Source organism: Vipera berus (assembly GCF_964194415.1).
Source record: "Vipera berus genome assembly, chromosome: W".
Lineage (NCBI taxonomy): Eukaryota > Metazoa > Chordata > Lepidosauria > Squamata > Viperidae > Vipera > Vipera berus.
The window spans coordinates 75,057,954-75,077,565 of record NC_138210.1 but is presented as its reverse complement, the minus strand read 5'-3'; the positions used below and the strand labels follow the sequence as shown (position 1 = coordinate 75,077,565).

The following is a 19,612-nucleotide window of genomic DNA, read 5'->3' as shown; positions in this document are numbered from 1 at the left end:
GGAAAACTCTTTCTCAACGTCTGTTTCTAGCGCCACCACCAACACACACTCCCTTAGTGAAAGTCCTCAACTTACGACTACGATCGAGCCCCAAATTGCTGTGTTGCTAAGCGAGACAGTTGTTAATAACGACCTGATTGTTAAGTGAACCCGGCTTCCCCACTGACTTAGCTGGCCGGAAGGTTGCAAAATGGGGGAAACACGTGACACACACACCCCGCCGGGACACAGCGACGGTCATAAGACGAGCCAAGCGTCCAAATTTTGAACACGTGACCACAGGGATGCTTCAAAGGTCCTTAGTGTGGGGGAAAAAAACGGTCCTAGGTCCCATTTTTCAGGGCCGCTGTAACTTTGAACGGTCACTAAATGAAACGTTACTAAGGTAAAATACAATTTAGAATGAAATTGGAATGGAACAAAATGAAATTGGAATAAAATCCAGTCTAAAATGAAATTGGAACACAATACAATAATTTAAAACAGGGGTCCTCAAACAAGGACCTTTGATGACTTGTGGACTTCAACTCTCAGAATTCCTCAGCCAGTGTGCCTGGCTGAGGAATTCTGGGTGTTGAAGTCCACAAGTCATCAAAGGGTCATAGTTCCCTCAGGCTGGCTGAGGAATTCTGGGTATTGAAGTCCACAAGTCATGAAAGGGTCAGAATTCCCTCACGCCGGCTGAGGAATTCTGGGTATTGAAGTCCACAAGTCATGAAAGGGTCAGAGTTCCCTCACGCCGGCTGAGGAATTCTGGGAGTTGAAGGCCACGAGTCATGAAAGGGTCAGAGTTCCCTCACGCCGGCTGAGGAATTCTGGGAGTTGAAGGCCACCAGTCATGAAAGGGTCAGAGTTCCCTCAGGCTGGCTGAGGAATTCTGGGAGTTGAAGTCCCCAAGTCATCAAAGGGTCATAGTTCCCTCAGGCTGGCTGAGGAATTCTGGGAGTTGAAGGCCACGAGTCATGAAAGGGTCAGAGTTCCCTCACGCCGGCTGAGGAATTCTGGGTATTGAAGTCCACAAGTCATGAAAGGGTCAGAGTTCCCTCACGCCGGCTGAGGAATTCTGGGTATTGAAGTCCACAAGTCATGAAAGGGTCAGAGTTCCCTCACGCCGGCTGAGGAATTCTGGGAGTTGAAGGCCACGAGTCATGAAAGGGTCAGAGTTCCCTCACGCCGGCTGAGGAATTCTGGGAGTTGAAGGCCACCAGTCATGAAAGGGTCAGAGTTCCCTCAGGCTGGCTGAGGAATTCTGGGAGTTGAAGTCCACAAGTCATCAAAGGGTCATAGTTCCCTCAGGCTGGCTGAGGAATTCTGGGAGTTGAAGTCCCCAAGTCATCAAAGGGTCATAGTTCCCTCAGGCTGGCTGAGGAATTCTGGGTGTTGAAGTCCACAAGTCATCAAAGGGTCATAGTTCCCTCAGGCTGGCTGAGGAATTCTGGGTATTGAAGTCCACAAGTCATGAAAGGGTCAGAATTCCCTCACGCCGGCTGAGGAATTCTGGGTATTGAAGTCCACAAGTCATGAAAGGGTCAGAGTTCCCTCACGCCGGCTGAGGAATTCTGGGAGTTGAAGGCCACGAGTCATGAAAGGGTCAGAGTTCCCTCACGCCGGCTGAGGAATTCTGGGAGTTGAAGGCCACCAGTCATGAAAGGGTCAGAGTTCCCTCAGGCTGGCTGAGGAATTCTGGGAGTTGAAGTCCCCAAGTCATCAAAGGGTCATAGTTCCCTCAGGCTGGCTGAGGAATTCTGGGAGTTGAAGGCCACGAGTCATGAAAGGGTCAGAGTTCCCTCACGCCGGCTGAGGAATTCTGGGTATTGAAGTCCACAAGTCATGAAAGGGTCAGAGTTCCCTCACGCCGGCTGAGGAATTCTGGGTATTGAAGTCCACAAGTCATGAAAGGGTCAGAGTTCCCTCACGCCGGCTGAGGAATTCTGGGAGTTGAAGGCCACGAGTCATGAAAGGGTCAGAGTTCCCTCACGCCGGCTGAGGAATTCTGGGAGTTGAAGGCCACCAGTCATGAAAGGGTCAGAGTTCCCTCAGGCTGGCTGAGGAATTCTGGGAGTTGAAGTCCACAAGTCATCAAAGGGTCATAGTTCCCTCAGGCTGGCTGAGGAATTCTGGGAGTTGAAGTCCCCAAGTCATCAAAGGGTCATAGTTCCCTCAGGCTGGCTGAGGAATTCTGGGAGTTGAAGTCCACAAGTCATCAAAGGGTCATAGTTCCCTCAGGCTGGCTGAGGAATTCTGGGAGTTGAAGTCCACAAGTCATCAAAGGGTCAAAGTTCCCTCAGGCTGGCTGAGGAATTCTGGGAGTTGAAGTCCACAAGTTATCAAAGGGACATAGTTCCCTCAGGCTGGCTGAGGAATTCTGGGAGTTGAAGTCCACAAGTCATCAAAGGGTCATAGTTCCCTCAGGCTGGCTGAGGAATTCTGGGAGTTGAAGTCCACAAGTCATCAAAGGGTCATAGTTCCCTCACGCTGGCTGAGGAATTCTGGGAGTTGAAGTCCACAAGTCATCAAAGGGTCATAGTTCCCTCAGGCTGGCTGAGGAATTCTGGGAGTTGAAGTCCACAAGTCATCAAAGGGTCAAAGTTCCCTCAGGCTGGCTGAGGAATTCTGGGAGTTGAAGTCCACAAGTCATCAAAGGGTCAAAGTTCCCTCAGGCTGGCTGAGGAATTCTGGGAGTTGAAGTCCACAAGTTATCAAAGGGACATAGTTCCCTCAGGCTGGCTGAGGAATTCTGGGAGTTGAAGTCCACAAGTCATCAAAGGGTCATAGTTCCCTCACGCTGGCTGAGGAATTCTGTCCACAAGCAGGGGGTGTTCAAACTCGGCCTTTTTATGACTTGTAGACTTCAACTCCCAGAATTCCTCAGCCAGCATGTCTGGCTGAGGAATTCTGGGAGTTGAAGTCCACAAGTCCTACAAGGGCCAAGTTTGAAGACCCCTGATTTAAAATACAGATAAAATATGATAAAATTATATTTCGGTGTCCCTAAATGAAAGGTTGTAAGCCAAGGACTGACTGTGTTCCTGGGAAGGGAGTCTAGCCTGGGCCATCCTCAAGGCCCTGTTTCCCCCCCCAAGGAAAAAGGGTGTGTAAGAGGGTGTGTGGGTCACACACTTTGTGTACGTGCGCACCATCAACACCTCAGTCCACGTGTCGTCCAAGCCGGGCCAGTTTCTCCCTCCCCACCACCCCACCCCATTGTCTGACGGGGTGGAAAGGGAAGGCCTTCTGAGCATGCTCAGAGGGAGGTGCCTTTTCGTGACTCATTCTGCATTTTAGTCTATTTTAGGCAATATCTAAGACGGCCTTTGCAGACCGACCTCGTCCCTCCCAAAGCGTGCCCAGGCAGAGATTAAAAAGTGGTTTTTTTTCTCCCCCCAAAATATTCAAAATATGTTTGTTTCTCCTGGATAGTAATGACACACACCCACACAAACACAAACACACAGCTTCCACAGGACTGCAAAGAAACCTCGCTCAAGGTCAACCAAGGACATGGGAGGACTCTATCTCGCTCTGTGTGTGTGTGTGTGTGTGTGTGTGCTTGTGTGTATGCAGCTGCCATGCTCAGATAAACACACACCCGCTCCGAAAGGGAACCCGTGTTGCAGCTCCTAGCAACCTGCGCTTCTTCCCTAGAAAAATAAACTTGTTTATTTGTTTGTTTGATCTCTGGGAAAGTCAAGATGGGGTCTCCTTGGCCAGGATGGAGGAGATGTGGTGGTGGGCCAAGCGGCTGGGGGGGGTCTCTAGGAGCGCCCCTGTTCTCCCCCCCACACCCTTTTTCCAAAGGAGAAGCTTTTGTTGGGTCCCAAGAAAGGAAATAGACTGTGGGGAGGGAGGGAGGGAGGGAGGGAGGGAGGGAGGAAGGAAGGAAGGAAGGAAGGAAGGAAGGAAGGAAGGAAGGAAGGAAGGAAGGAAGGAAGGAAGGGAAAGAGACAGGGAGGGAGGGGGAGGGACAGAGGAAGGAAGGAAAACATGAAAGCGAGTGAGAGGAGGGAGGAAGACCCCCCCACCCCAATCAGGGCAAGCTCAGATTCCCTGGCCAGTGTTCCCAGGGGGGGCCTGAAACCCCAAGACCCATTTTTAGAAACCGACTTCAGTCCGACCTCACGGAAGAATCTCTGAAGGTGACATGAGCACGTGCTGGCCCCAGCACGGAGAGTCACACAGGCAGGGCGGGGGGTACATTAAAATGCAAGGCACTTTTACACACACACACACACACACACACACACACACACACACAGGGAAAAGCTGCCCATCAACCTTGCTTTCATTGGGACCCCCTCTGCACACTCTTCCACCCAAACCCGACCATCAAATCTATTGCTTATTTTATATACATACATGCACACACACACACACACACACATATATATATATATATATTAATTCCATTTATATCCCGCCCTTCTCCGAAGAATCAGGGCGGCTTACAAGCTTAGCATATATACACACACACATATACTGCTCAAAAAATTAAAGGGAACACTTAAACAACACAATGTACTGTGTTTAATAGTAGGATGTCTTGTGTTCCCTTTATTTTTTTCAGTGTATGTGTATGTGTGTGTATATATATATATATATATATGTGTCACCCACAACTATAACACTCTGCCCCAAGGCTCTTCCAGCTTGGCCCATTTAAGACTTGTGGACTTCCACTCCCAGCTGGCTGAGGAATTCTGGGAGTGGAAGTCCACAAGTCTTAAAGGGGCCAAGTTGGAAGACCCCTGCTCTTACCTAATCATAGTTTAACCCAGTATTTCTGAAAGGTTGATGATGCCTTTCAGCTGTGTGGAGTACAACTATCAGAATTCCCCAGCCAGCCAATGGGGCAAAACTCACTTAGCGACCAAAATTTGAGGCTCCATTTTGGCTGTAAATCAAGAACCAGCAAGCAAAGTTGAACATTTCATTTAAAAAAACAAAACAAAAACAGGATGGGCGCATAGAAAAAGAAGGTACAGGTGAGAGGCTGGCGGGCAGGGATACCAGCTAGCTGTGGAATTCTGGGAGTTGAAGTCCAGACAGCTTAAACGTCTCAAGGAAGAGACACATTGATTATTAGGTAGCTATTTCAGAAGCCCTTATGGGGCCAAATCTCAATATCGCCACAACAGGATAGTCCTTGGCTTACGGCCACAATGGAGCCCAAAGTTTATGTTGCAGAGTGAAACTTTGTTTTGTCCCGCTTTAGGACTTTTCTTCCCACCGTTGTTAAGTGAAGCACTGCAGTGTTAAGTCAGTAACCCGGCTGTTCAGTGAATGGACTTTGCTTGTCAGAAGGTCGCAAAAGGGGATCACGTGACACACACACACACACACACCGGGACAGTGCGACCATCATAAATGTGAGTCAGATATAGGTTCTCCTGCTTGAGCAGGGGGCTGGACTAGAAGCTCTATTCTATTCTGTATTTTATTATTCTATTCCATTTGATTCTATTCTGTATTATATTATACTATTCTATTCTTCATTCTATTCTATTCTGTATTCTATTCTATTCTGTATTTATTATTCTATTCTCAATTCTATTCTATTCTGTATTTTATTATTCTATTCTTCATTCTATTCTATTCTATTCTCTATTCTATTCTATTCTGTATTTTATTATTCTATTCTATTCTATTCTGTATTTTATTCTTCTATTCTTCTATTCTATTCTGTATTTTATTATTCTATTCTCTATTCTATTCTTCTGTTCTATTATTTCTATTCTATTCTGTATTTTATTATTCTATTCTATTCTATTCTATTCTATTCTATTCTATTCTATTCTATTCTATTCTATTCTATTCTATTCTATTCTATATTCTAACGGGATGCGGTGGGTCAGTGGGTTAGGACGCTGAGCTTGTCGATCAGAAGGTCGGCAGTTTGGCGGGTCGAATCCCGAGTGCCGCGTAACAGAGTGAGCGCCTGTTACTCGTCCCAGCTTCTGCCAACCTAGCAGTTCGAAAGCACGTAAAAATGCAAGTAGAAAAATAGGGACCACTACGGTGGGAAGGTAACAGCGTTCCGTGCGCCTTTGGCGTCTAGTCATACCATACCGGCCACAACGGAGATGAGCACCGGCCCCTAGAGTCGGAAACGACTAGCACACATGTGCGGGGGAACCTTTACCTTCATCTATTCTATATTCTATTCTATTTGGTTCTGTATTTTATTATTCTATTCTATAATTATTCTATTCTATTCTATTCTGTTCTGTTCTGTTCTGTTCTGTTCTGTTCTGTTCTATTCTATTCTATTCTATTCTATCCTTTGATTTGCCAAGTGTCCAGATATTCATCACGTGACCCTGGAGGATGCTGCAACTATTGCAAGTGTGAAAAAATGGTCCGAAGTCACTTTTTCCAGTCCCGTTGTATCTTTGAATGGTCACTAAACGAACTTTCCGTAGGAAAACGCTCCTTTACACAGCACTCGGGCGCTACCAACAAGCGAAGCAGCAACCAGCCCATACATGGATAAAAATGCCATCTTTAACGGACGGCAGCCTGGTTCCCGAATTCCATGAGGTCCAGAAACATGCTGGATCAGATTTATTAATCCCAGATCTCAGCTACTTCACGAGATTTCTCCGCATTCCGGACCTCCCTTCCCCCTTCGGCCACGCAGGCCGGTTCCTCCCCACCTGCTCATCAACTGTCAATCAAATTCAATCAAAACCGTGACAGCCCATAAAACCTGAGATTAGTACAGAAGCTACGAAACACGCCGTGCCGGATTGCGAGGGAGAAGTTCTCGCTGCTCAGTTTTATTTTATTTTTCTTTTCAACTGCCAGAGGGTTTCACGTGCCAGAGCACGCACGCATGCACACGACCCGTTCTGGAAGGCTGACCTGTGTATTTAAGGTGCGGGGTGGGAGGGGGGGAGGAGGAGGTGGGAGTCCAGCAAAGCCCTTTGCACGTGCTCAGGGGCAGAGAAAACACCCAGAGACTCTCGGCGGGCCACCCCTGCCCGCCCCTCTTGCCCACAGCGCAAGGCCCCAGGGAGGCGAAGGAAGCCGCCGCTCCCCCCGAGCGATTTGCAAGAGAGCGCCCGCGGGCGCCGCACGGCTCCGAGGCTTTCCCAAGCGCTCCGCTTGCCTAGAGACCCCGGGAAATTGGGGTGGGAAAGCGACGGAAAAGGCTGGGGAGGCCAAAGAGGCCTGGAAGATTAGATGACACCCCCCCCCACCACCACCACCCCGGCCTGGCAGAGTCTTCCTCTCGCCCACCCCCCTCTTCGCCCCAAATCACCTTCACCGCCTCCTCCTCCTCCTCCTCCTCCTCCTCCTCCTCCCTTCGGATCTGCTGGAAGCCGGCTGGCATCTTCCTGGCAAGGGGAGGGGGGTGTCTTTTGGGGCTGGGGTCGCGGCCGTCGAGGAGCTTAGTCCGAAGGCTGGGGGGCAGTCCCAAGGGGTCCGGCAGAGGGGGCTGCCCGCAAGGCCAGGAGAGGCTGGGGAAGCAGCGAGCGGGGGGTCCCGCGCCCGGCTGGCGAGTCCCGGGCTCCGGGCAGGGCAGGGCAGGGCAGCCTGGTGCCCCCGCCCTCGCTCGCTCATTGGGCCCGCCCCCCCCGGGGGAGGGGGCAGAGGGGGGTGCTCAGAGGGGGACGGGGTCGCCGACACACACACACACACACACACACACACACACACACAGACACCCCTTGATTAGTGCCGCGCGGGTCTCCTGGTGCCGCGCCAGCGTTGCGCTGCCCAATGGGCCGATCCTAAGCGATCGTTAGGACAATAAGTGCTGTCGATTTCGCAACCCACACCTCGCCCACCACGGAGCGGGGTCGCTCGAGCGTCTTCCCCCCCCCCCAATTCCTGAGCGTTTTTTTCCCTTCACAACAACCCCGCCAGTTAGGCCAGGGTTCCATCCGTGGCTCGGAGTGCCAATGAGGATCGAGTCTGGGGTGTGTGTGTGTGTGTGTGTGTGCGGGGAGGGGAGGGATACGTACGGGATACCGACTTCCAAGGTCTTTACCCTCGGGACCCCTCCCCATGCTCGCTCTGCTCTGTGGAGGCCCCCCCCCTTTTTTCATCGCCCCGTTCGTGAGAAGAAGGAAAGAGGGGGAGGCTAACTCTGTATGAGAGAGAGAGAGAGAGAGAGGATGGATGGATGGATGGATGGACAGATGACAGACAGACAGACAGACAGACAGACAGACAGATAGATAGATATAGACTAGAGAGAGAGAGATGATAGAGACATGGATATATGGATGATGGATGGATGGATGGATATGACAGAAAGACAGACAGACAGATGATAGATAGATAGATAGATAGATAGATAGATAGATAGATAGACAGACAGACAGACAGACAGACAGACAGACAGACAGACAGATAGATAGATAGATAGATAGATAGATAGACTAGAGAGAGAGAGATGATAGACAGAGACATGGATATATGGATGATGGATGGATGGATGGATAGATAGACAGACGGACAGAAAGACAGACAGACAGTTGACAGACAGATATGGATAGATAGATAGATAGATAGATAGATAGATAGATAGATAGATAGATAGATAGATAGATAGATAGATGATAGATAGATAGATAGATAGATAGATAGATAGATAGATAGATAGATAGATAGATAGATAGACTAGAGAGAGAGATGATAGACAGAGACATGGATACATGGATGATAGATGGATGGATGGATAGATAGACACAGACAGATATAGATAGATGGATGATAGATAGATAGAAAGAGAGAGTGAGAGATGATAGACAGATATAGATACAGGGATGGATAGATAGAAAGACAGACAGATAGAGACAAACAGATAAAATAAATCATGTATGAACAAGCAAATAATAAGTAATAATCAAACAACAAACCGAATAAACAGATTAAAGAATAAATAAAAGTAATGAATAAAAGTGATTAAGAACAAATGAATGAAGAAGAGATAAACGAATACATGAACAATGAATAGGTAAACAAACAAGTAAACAATGTCTAAACAATCGAATAGTCAATAAATGAACAGCACGAATAAACAAATAATAAGGAACAAATAACGAATAAATAAATGATTAAAGAACGGACAAATGAACATCTAAGAAAAACAAAGGCGAGGACAAGGAATAAGGAAAGGGAGAAAGAGACAAACGACAAAGGGAGATATAATTTTGCTGGTTAAGGTAGCCTTGTTTGAGGGGGGGGGATCTACCTGGCACAATAAGGAGACCAAACCAAGTAGGCTTTACTGCTCCCCCCCCACCTCGAAGGTTAACCCTTCACCTTCCATGTTTTATTTAACACCCCCCCTCAAAAAAAAAGCAGTCAGGAACAACCAGGCGGGAAAAATCCCTTTTCTTTCTCTCTCAACCCCCCCAATCCCCTTCTACCCCTGCTCTTCTCCCCCCTTGAGACCCAGCCTATCGACTCGCGGGAGGAGGAGGGGGGGCGGCAGTTCAGACAACACCCTCCCCCTAACCTGGGTCGAGAAGACCCCCCAACCCCTAAAAAAAATCCCTGCCACCGCCCCCCCCTCGCCCCTTTGGCATAGCAGCTGAAGCGCCATGACTGAGCAGCCGGTGCAAGGCGGGCAGATGTAGGGTGGGAACGCAGCCAGTTTAACTTTGGACGAGGGGGGGGGTCATCAAGACGTGCCAACCCTCGCATTACAGTCACGGGATGGCACAGCTGCCCGCAGGCCATGGGGAGGGAGGGGGGGCGGAGGGGGGTCGGTAACTTGAGCCCCGGGACAGAAACAGAGGAAGGGAAGCGGGGTGGGTGGGAGGTCTTTATATCTCCCCCCCCCCAAAACAGGTCCCAGGTCTTCTGTTTGCTCTTTCTTGAGTGTCCTTTAGAGAAAGATCCCCCCCCCAAGCATGTGCCTTTCGGATATGCCACCCCGCCCCCTCCTCGGGGACCCTCCGGCCAAACCAGGGCGCCTAGGCTGGGTCCCAAAATAACCTGCAAGGACAGCCTGGCAGCACCAACTGGAGCCGGGTGCGAGAGTCCTGGCTTAGCCTAAATTGAGTGGGAGGGCAGCAGAGGCCGAGCAGGTGCTAAGGGGCCGGGGGGGGGGGAGGGAGGAGGGGGCTCGCCTGGAGGGCAAGCCCCCATCCCCAAATCCTTGCCCGCTCGGACCGTCTCCCAGTGGTTCTTCGCTTTTTTTAGCTATTGAAGAATTCTTTTGGAGGCTCTAATCTGCGAAACGGAGGAGAGTCAGTCTAAACTTTTGGGGCTCAGAGGTCATCTAGTCCAACCCCCACCCCCAACCCTCTTCCGATCGGTCAACGCACTGGGAAGAGATGAAAACACGGCCTTCGATGGGACGGTCTCGCTTTTTAAGGAGTCCAACGGTCGGCTCATTCGGACGCTTGGCGACCGACTCATATTTGGCAGCGTCCCCAAGGTGTGTGTGTGTGTGTGTGTGTCACGTGATCCCCCTTTTGCAGCCAAAGTTGGGGGGAGGGGAAAAAAGCCGGATTCGCTTAACAGCCATGTGACTGCTTTAACACCCGCAGCGTTCCACTTAACAACGGTAGCAAGAAAGGCTGTAAAACGGAGTAAAACTCAGAGCCGCTGTTTCGCTTAGCGGCGGAAATTTTGGACTCAGTTCGAAGAAGACCTGCATAATTAATTCTCTTCCCATTTGCAGCCTCAGTGGCTCCTTCTGCAGGCTAAACCCTTTCACATCTCCCAATCCTTCCCGGTGGGGCTGGGTCTCCGGACCCGCTTGAAAGCCCCTCTCTGAACTCACGGTTCAGTCCTCGGCTTACGACGACAGCCGGGGCCAGAACTTCCTGCAGCCCTTAAGTGAGGCGCGCCCGATTGTGCCATCATTTTTTGCCATCGTCGTTCAGCCCATCGCCACCATTGTTAAGTGAAGCACGTGGTCGTTAAGCGAATCGGGCTTGCCCCCTCTTTGGAATTCAGCCTGCTGGGGCGGTCGCAAAATGGCAGTCACATGACCCACCCACCCCCGGGACGCTGTCCAAGTTTTGATCGTGTGACCCTGGGGAAAAAAAAAGGCTGCGACGGTCGTAAGTGCGAATTAAGTCCCTTCTCTCAGTGCTGTCGTCACTGCGAACGGTTGCGGGAAGAGCGGTCGTAAGTCGGGGACCGCCTGGATTTATTTCTCCCCCCCTTTCAAAGTGGGGGGGGTGCAGAGACGAGACCCCCCGGGTTTTAGGCCGCTCTTCCTGCCCCCCAAAATAGCGCTGGCCTTTCCAGCGGCCTTTGCGCCTTGCATGGGCTCACCTTCCGCCTGGGACGGGACGGAGAGACCCTCTGCACGTGTCTGGAGGCCGAGCCAGCCCCCCCCCATCCTGGCTATGTCCTTTCACTTGTTGTGGGGGGGGGGAGATCATGCCCCCTTCATCCCTCCCTGTCGGCCTCTGCTTTAATCCCAGTGGAGCCTTTGGCCTCTCTGGTTTCTCAGCTGCTGCTGGTCATGCCCAGCGCCTGCTTGAGGGGGGGGGGGGGTCATCTGCAGCTGTGGTCACACACACACACCCCAACGCCTTTGGCCATATTGATGGATGGATTGATCTCTCTCTCTCTCTCTCTCTCTCTCTCTCCTCTATCTATCTATCTATCTATCTATCTATCTATCTATCTATCTATCTATCTATCTATCTATCCATTTATTTCTATCCTTTCTCTCTATCTTCTTTCTATCTATCGTCTCTCTATATATATCCTCCCTCTCTCTCTGTGTCCTCTATCTATCCTCTTTCTCTCTCCCCCCCTTTCTCTCTCCTCTCTGTCCTCTATCTCTCTCTCTCCTGTCTCTCTCTCTCCCCTCTCTATCCATCCATCCTCTATCCTCTCTCTCTCTCTCTCTCTCTCTATCTCTCTATCTCTCTCTATCTCCCTATGTCTATCTCTAGTATCTCTGTCTCTCTCTATATATATATCTCCCTAAGTCTATCTCTATGATCTATCTATCTATCTGTCTGTTTGTCTGTCTGTCTGTCTGTCTGTCTACCGACCTACCTACCTACCTACCTACCTATCTATCTATCTATCTATCTATCTATCTATCTATCTATCTATCTATCTATCTATCTATCTATCTATCTATCATCTATCATCTATCTATCTATCCCTATATCTCTATTATCTATCTGTCTGTCTGTCTATCAATCTATGATCTATATTAGATTTTTTCCCACCTTCATTACTCTATAAGTAACCCAAGGTGGCGAACATCCCTCCTTCTGCCTCCTATTCTCCCCACAACAGCCCTGTGAGGTGGGTCGGGCTGAGAGGGAGGGAGGGAGGGAGGGACTGGCCCAAAGTCACTCAGCTGGCTCTCATGCCTCAGGCAGGACTAGAACTCACCTTCTAGCCCCTTAACGGCTTCAGAGGCTACATCTGGATATAGGGGAATCCAACTAAAAGTACAGAGCCCTCCTGGCCAGGGGCAGTTTATCTGCGCAGTTCCTGGCTCAGGAGAGCAACACAACTTCGCCTTCTTTTCCTCCTGTGTGGGGGAGGACGAGCGTGGTTGAAAAGGCCATTTTTCTCGCCAAAAAGCTGCCAGTCGGCAGGTGCACCACGTCGGCGCGCTCCAGTTTTCCCGGAACCCCGAGTGCGAGACTCGCCACGGTGCCAGCTCAGGAAAGCTGATCTTGAGCACGTGGGGCTGTCGGGAGCCCAGCGCCGTATTTTTAGACGGAGTCATTTCCAGCAAATGTCAAGCATTCAGCTGCTGGGTTAAAGGGGGGGGACCCTGGGAATCCAGGCAGCCCCCCCACCCTGCCCCCCCCTTGGCTCTTCACCTGAGGTGCAGCACAGCCAGGTGAGGGAGGGGCTCCACTCTCCTCCGCTGCCCCCACCCATCTGGAAAGCACAGGAAATCCTCGGCTTAATGGCCACAATGGAGCCCAACGTTTCCGTTGCTGAGCGAGACGGTTGCTAAGTGAGTTTTGCCCCGTTTTACGATCATTCTCGCCACCGTCGTTCAGCGAGTCACGTGTCTGTTCAGCAAATCCTCTTCCCTCCATTGACTTGGCTGGACAGAAGGTGCCGAAAGCGGATCGTGTGACACACACACACACACCGGGGACGCTGCGACCGTCGTAAATATGAGTCAGTTATCAAGCATTTGAATTTTGATGGCGGGACCCGGGGGGATTAACTGCCACAGTTGTAAGTGTGTGAAAAACAGCCGTAAGTCCCTTTTTCCAGGGCCGTTGTAACTTCAAACGGTCGCTGAACGTAAACCGAGGACTCTCTAAGCAGCCTCTAACCTTGCTATAGATCTTGACCAACTTGAACTAGGGTCCCCGTCCAACAAAATGAGTTTCAAGGTGGAGAAAAGCAAAGTTACAAGCACAGATTGGGCGAGACCCAGCTCAAAAACGGCAACGGTGAGAGGGACCTCGGAGTCCCAGTGGACGATCGCTTGACCCTGAGCCAGCCGTGTGCGGCAGCAGCCAAGAAAGCCAACAAAATCCTGGGTTGCGTAAACAGAGGCACAGAATCAAGATCACGCGAGGCATTAGTACCACTTTGCAAAACCCTACTGAGGCCACACCTGGAATACTGCAGCCAATTTTGGTCACCATATCACAAAAAACAGGTTGAGAGTTTGGAAAAAGTTCAGAGAAGAGCAACTCAGAGGATCCAAGGCCTGGAGACCAAAACATACGAAGAATGGCTGCGGGACCTGGGTTTGGCCAGTCTAGAGAAAAGAAGAAATAGGGGAGACACCATAGCAGAATTCCAGTATCTGAGGGGCTGCCACAAAGAAGAGGAGGGGGTCACGTTATTCTCCAAGGCACTGGAGGGAAGGACGAGAAACAATGTTTGGAAACTGACCAAAGAGAAAAAGCAACCTGGGATTAAGGAGAAACTTCCTGACAGTGAGGACAATCAACCAGTGGAACTGCTTGCCACCAGAAATTGTGGGCGCTCCATCACTGGAGGTTTTTAAGAAGAGGCCGGACAGTCACTAGTCTGAGATGGTACTATAGGTTCTCCTGCCTGAGCAGGGGGCTGGACTAGAAGACCTCCAAGGTCCCTTCCAGCTTCTATTCTATTCTATTCTATTCTATTCTATTCTATTCTATTCTATTCTATTCTATTCTATTCTATTCTATTCTATTCTATTCTATTCTATTCTATTCTATTCTATTCTATTCTATTCAACACTTCAAACTTCTCTATTTAAAGAATTTACAGATTACCGAATTGCAAATCTTCTGCTCAATTTTTTTCCCCCAGAAGTCAGGTGGGCTCAAACCAGAAACTTAATTGTTAAAAACAGAACTATTTATTGAATTCCCTTCTGCTGCTTTGAAAAGATGCTGTTAAAATAAGGTCTGCCTTTGAATAAAAAAGAGTTGATCTTCTTCGGATTACGATGATTATTTATTAAATTTATATGCTGTTTATCTGGCTCTCCCAAGTAATTCTAGCCGGCTGGCAAGATAGCAAAAACGGAGAGGTTAAAAACAATTCTAAGTGTAAAAAGAGATTAAAATTGCAAAAGATTAAAATACAGAGGTAGGATTATGGCTGTTACTCAGATCTAATGTTTATTTAGATTTGGTAGGCCTACAGCAGTGTTTCTCAAACTCCACACTTTAAGACACGGGGACTTCCAGAAGTTGAAGTCCCCGTGTCTTAAAGTTGCCCAGTTTGAGAAACACTACCTTACAGTAAAAATATTGCATTTTCTGTCTAATGAAATATCAACTTATTCCAGTAATTGGCTAGGTTCTCACAGGGATACTACAAAACCGGTGGATATTTGCAATCCAGATATTAATTATTCTCATTAATATTAGAAAAAATTTCGGGAAAGTTTTGTAAGTACAAAAGCAAAGTTGCGGCAAGTCTGACACCTAGAGGCCAATGGCATGTTTGCAGGTCTAAATCCACAGTTGGGTTAGCCAGAATCCATCCCGGGTTTTCTCAGAAGCTAGCTCACTCTTTTCTAGCTAGACTTGAGTAGTTCAACAGGAAAACCTGGACTGGAGTTTCCTGCAGGCCTCACACTGCCATCCCCGGATGGATTAGGAGCTGGTGCTCATCTCCGTTTCAAAGCCGAAGAGCCAGCGCTTGTCCGAGGACGTCTCCGTGTTCATGTGGCCGGCATGACTAGACGCCAAAGGCGCACGGAACGCTGTTACCTTCCCACCGGAGTGGTCCCTATGAAAAATACTTGCATTTTTATGTGCTTTCAAACTGCTAGGTTGGCAGAAGCTGGGACGCGTAACAGGTGCTCACTCTGTTTATTTTTTATTTTATTTTATTAGATTTATATACCGCCCCTCTCCAAGGACTCGGGGCGGTGTACAGGGCAAAAAACACTAACAACACACAAGATATAAAAATTAAAATAAGATTAAATCAATAGCCCTAAGTAATAAACACATTCTAAAATTTAAAATTTTTAAAATTTAACTCTAAAATCCAATCCCTCAGTCCAGGCCGGCCTGTTCAAACAACCAAGTCTTCAGGTTGCGGCGAAAAGAGCGAAGGTCGAAGGTCGCGGCACTCGGGATTCAACCCGCCAAACTGCTGACCATCTGATCGACAAGCTCAGCGTCCTAACCCACTGAGCCACCGCGTCCGTTATCTATCTATCTATCTATCTATCTATCTATCTATCTATCTATCTATCTATCTATCTATCTATCTAAAATAAGTAGTCCTCGACTTACAATTGTATTGGATCCCTGTTGTGTTGGTCATAAAGCGGGTCACCCATGTGACAGACTCAATTTTTTAAAAAAATGTTTCATTGATTTTCTAATTTTACATTTAAGTATTGAAAAGCCGTGTGGCAGCTGGGTTAATCAATAATATAATGACATACAAGTATCTTAAGTAGAAGTCTCGAGCTGCTACATTAGATTTTTCCTCTCTTTTCCCCTTAGTATTTACTATCTCCTGGTTAAACTAATACCATTCTTATTAAATCCATTAAATAAAAATGACATTCTTACATTTGACAATAATTTTTGGCTTATACATATCCTTATTCCTTTAACATTCAGTCTTTATAGACAATCAATGTCCTAATTAGTTTCCCCCCCCGTTTTTAATTTCCCGCTAATATTTAACTGAACATTTAATATCTCTAATTTCCAAGTTTTAAGTAACCAAACGTTCCCATTATTACAATGCATTGCAAAGTCTAATATTCAGAACACACATCTTATCTATTTAAATATATTCTATTTCTCAGCATCTTACCATCAACTAATTAATGATATGATATAATGTTCTTATTTTCTACTAATTTCCAAACATCTTAAACTTAGTAACAGATTTGATTTTGTGTGTGTGACTGTGGTTCAGTGGCCACAAGGCGAGTTCACCAAGGGGCCTTTTTGCCAAAAAAAAGGAAATAAAAACAGGTGTTAGACAAAAATATAAAATCACAGTGATGTAAACCAAGAGATGCTGCATACGGTCGTAAATATGGGACGGTTGCTGGGGGTCCAAAATGCAAGCAGGGTTGGGACAGCCCACTGGAATTTAGAAGTGAGTGGTAAGTACCTCCCAATCACCAATAGGTGGCGTGAAGAGTTTTGGAGGGGGAGGTCTGTCGTATCTTTGAGCAGACACCAAGTTATGTGGTCGTAAGTTGAGGACTGCCTGTAAACTTCCTTTTAAAAAGGCCCACTTCGCCTCACAGGTTGTCCTCAACTTACATCCAAAATTTCTGTTGCTGAGGGAGACCGTTGTTAAGTAACCTTCACCCCGTTTGTTGACCCTTCTGGCTACGGTTGTTAAGTGAATCTGGGGGGCTTCCACCAGCCGAGCTTCAGTCCAGGCTTGTGACAGGTCGCGGTGGGACCGGGCTTGGGTTGGGCGCCTCTGGGTCTCCGGAAGGAGGGGTGGGGTTGCGGATCCCCACGACGATTGGGAATGGCAACAGGTGGTTGTACGGAGGGGCCGCATCAACATTCGGGAGCACGCCCCCGCTATCTTAAAGAGGTGGCACACTCCGACCCCCCGGATTTACCCCATATTCCCGGGAGCGGGGATGAGAAGACCCCTGAGCTCAGGCTGGTGTACCTTAATGCCAGATCGGTAGTTAACAAAGCTCCCCTTATCCGTGAGCTGGTTGAGGAGGAGCATGCCGATCTGGCTTGCATTACTGAGACCTGGTTGGGCCCAGAGGGAGGTGTCCCTCTGACTGATCTTTGCCCGCCACCAGCCCCGGGCTCAGGGAAGGGGTGGGGGTGTTGCGGTGGTTGTAAGGGAGACCTTGTGTCCGCGGGAGGCTACCGTTACTCAGATATTCGGGTGTGAGTCACTCCTCTTGAGATTTGGCCCTGGGGTTCAGTTGGCCTTGTTGCTGCTGTATCTTTCACCTACCTGTGTAGCAGCCGCCCTGCCCAAGCTCCTCGACACCCTCTCTGGGTTGGCGGTTGAGTTCCCCAGACTTATGGTTCTGGAGGACTTTAACCTGCCATCCTTGGGAGGTTCGTCGGGGTTGGCTCGGGAGTTCATGACCTCCATGACGGCCATGGACCTGACCCAGGTAATTCAGGGCCCGACTCATGGGGGAGGTCACACACTCGATCTTATTTTTATATCTGGACGGTGGTTTGATGATCTGGGAGGGGGATCTCCATTTATTACTCCCCTGTCATGGACCGATCATCACCTCCTGCGGCTGGCCTTCCGCTTCGCCCCCCCTCCCCGTCGCGGGGTTACGGGACCGACCAGGTGGTTCCGTCCCAGGCACCTAATGGACCCTGAACGGTTCCAGATGGCGCTTGGATCTGTGCCTCCCATCTTCGCTCACAGCCCAGTCGATGCCTTAGTGGAAGCCTGGGAAAGGGCGGCCGCGGAGGCACTCGACCGCGTTGTTCCCATGCGGCCTCTGACCCGGCGCAGATCCCGGCGGGCACCATGGTTCTCCATGGAGCTCCGGGAGATGAAGTGTCGGAGACGGAGCCTAGAGAGCTGTTGGAGGTCCAGCCAGTCTGAGTCTGATCGATTGCGACTAAGAACCTTCACGAGGTCTTATCTCGCAGCGATGGAGGCAGCGAAGTCTAACTATTTCGCTGCCCTCATCGCGTCCGCAGATAATCGCCCGGCTGCCCTGTTTGGGGTGACTCGCTCCCTCCTGAATCAGGAGGTGAGGGAGGAGCCCCTGCAGGGTCGTGCCGAGGAATTTAGCCAATATCTGGTGGATAAAATCACTCAGATTCGGGCCGGCTTGGACTCCGACTGGGCAGAGTCTGACAATGGGGAATCGAGCGGTCTTGGAAATATTACTTGGGAAGAATTCGATCCTGTGACTCCTGAAGAAGTGGACAGGATCATGGGGAAGCTGAGTTCCACCACTTGTTTATTGGACCCGTGCCCCTCCTGGCTAGTTTATGCAGCTCGGGAGGGGACACGAGGCTGGCTCCAGGCAGTAATAACCGCTTCTTTGAGAGAGGGTAGCTTCCCCGCCGCCTTGAAGGAGGCGGTGGTGAGGCCCCTCCTCAAGAAGCCTGCCCTGGACCCGGCCATTTTGAATAACTACCGTCCGGTCTCCAACCTTCGCTTTTTAGCGAAGGTTGTTGAGAGTGTGGTGGCTCATCAGCTTCCTCTGTTCCTGGAGGAAGCGGATTATCTGGACCCCTACCAATCGGGCTTTAGGCCCGGGTACAGCACGGAGACGGCATTGGTCGCACTGGTGAATGATCTCTGGCGGGCTCGGGACAGGGGTTGCTCCTCTGTCCTGGTCCTATTAGACCTCTCAGCGGCTTTCGATACCATCGACCATGGTATCTTACTGCGGTGCCTCAGGGGGTTGGGAGTGGGAGGCACGGTTCTTCAGTGGTTCTCCTCCTATCTCCTGGGATGTTCGCAGTTGGTGTTGGCAGGGGGGCAGAGGTAGACCTCGAGGCCTCTCGTTTGCGGAGTCCCTCAGGGGTCGGTCCTCTCGCCTCTCCTGTTCAACATCTATATGAAGCCGTTGGGTGAGATCATCCGTGGTTTTGGGGTGGGGTATCATCAGTATGCTGATGATACCCAGCTTTTTATTTCCACCCCAGATCAACTCAGTGATGCCCTCTCTGTGATGTCCCGTTGCCTGGAGGGAGTGAGGGTCTGAATGGGGAGGAACAGGCTTCATCTAAATCCCGACAAGACCGAGTGGCTGTGCATACCGGCATCTCGGGTTGTCCATTCTATTCCATCTTTATCTATAGGGGGTGAGGTGTTACCCCCCGTAGATAGGGCTCGCAACATGGGCGTCCTCCTTGATTCACAGCTCAATTTTGAAGATCATATAGGAGCTGTGACCAGGGGGGCTTTTGCCCAGGTTCGCCTGATGCGCCAGTTGCGGCCCTATTTGGACCGGGATGCCCTGCGCACGGTCACTCATGCGCTCGTGACCTCTCGGATAGACTACTGCAACGCTCTCTACATGGGGCTGCCCTTGAGGACCACTCGGAGGCTCCAACTGGTGCAGAATGCGGCCGCGCGAGTTGTGATGGGGGTCTCCCGATACTCCCATGTTACACCTCTGCTCCGTGAGCTGCATTGGCTTCCAGTTGCCTTCCGGGTGAGATTCAAGGTGCTGGTGATGACCTATAAAGCCCTACATGGCATGGGTCCGGGTTATTTACGGGAGCACCTTTTGCTGGGGTTAACCTCCCAT

The 19,612-nt window shown here is 49.7% G+C and overlaps 1 protein-coding gene across 2 annotated transcripts in view; it reads right to left on the bottom strand.

Moving 5' to 3' along the window:
* Window positions 1–7,626, bottom strand: part of LOC308676625 (solute carrier family 2, facilitated glucose transporter member 4-like) — a 32,809-nt gene extending 25,183 nt beyond the window's left edge. Inside the window, exon 1 of one of the 2 annotated variants that reach the window (XM_081342559.1) lies at window positions 7,262–7,626. In XM_081342559.1, coding sequence (XP_081198685.1) covers window positions 7,262–7,333 — 72 coding nt within the window. In that variant the 5' untranslated portion in view covers window positions 7,334–7,626. The remainder of the gene's footprint in view (window positions 1–7,261) is intronic. The other variant, XM_081342560.1, reaches the window with a different exon arrangement.
* Window positions 7,627–19,612: the final 11,986 nt, after the last annotated feature.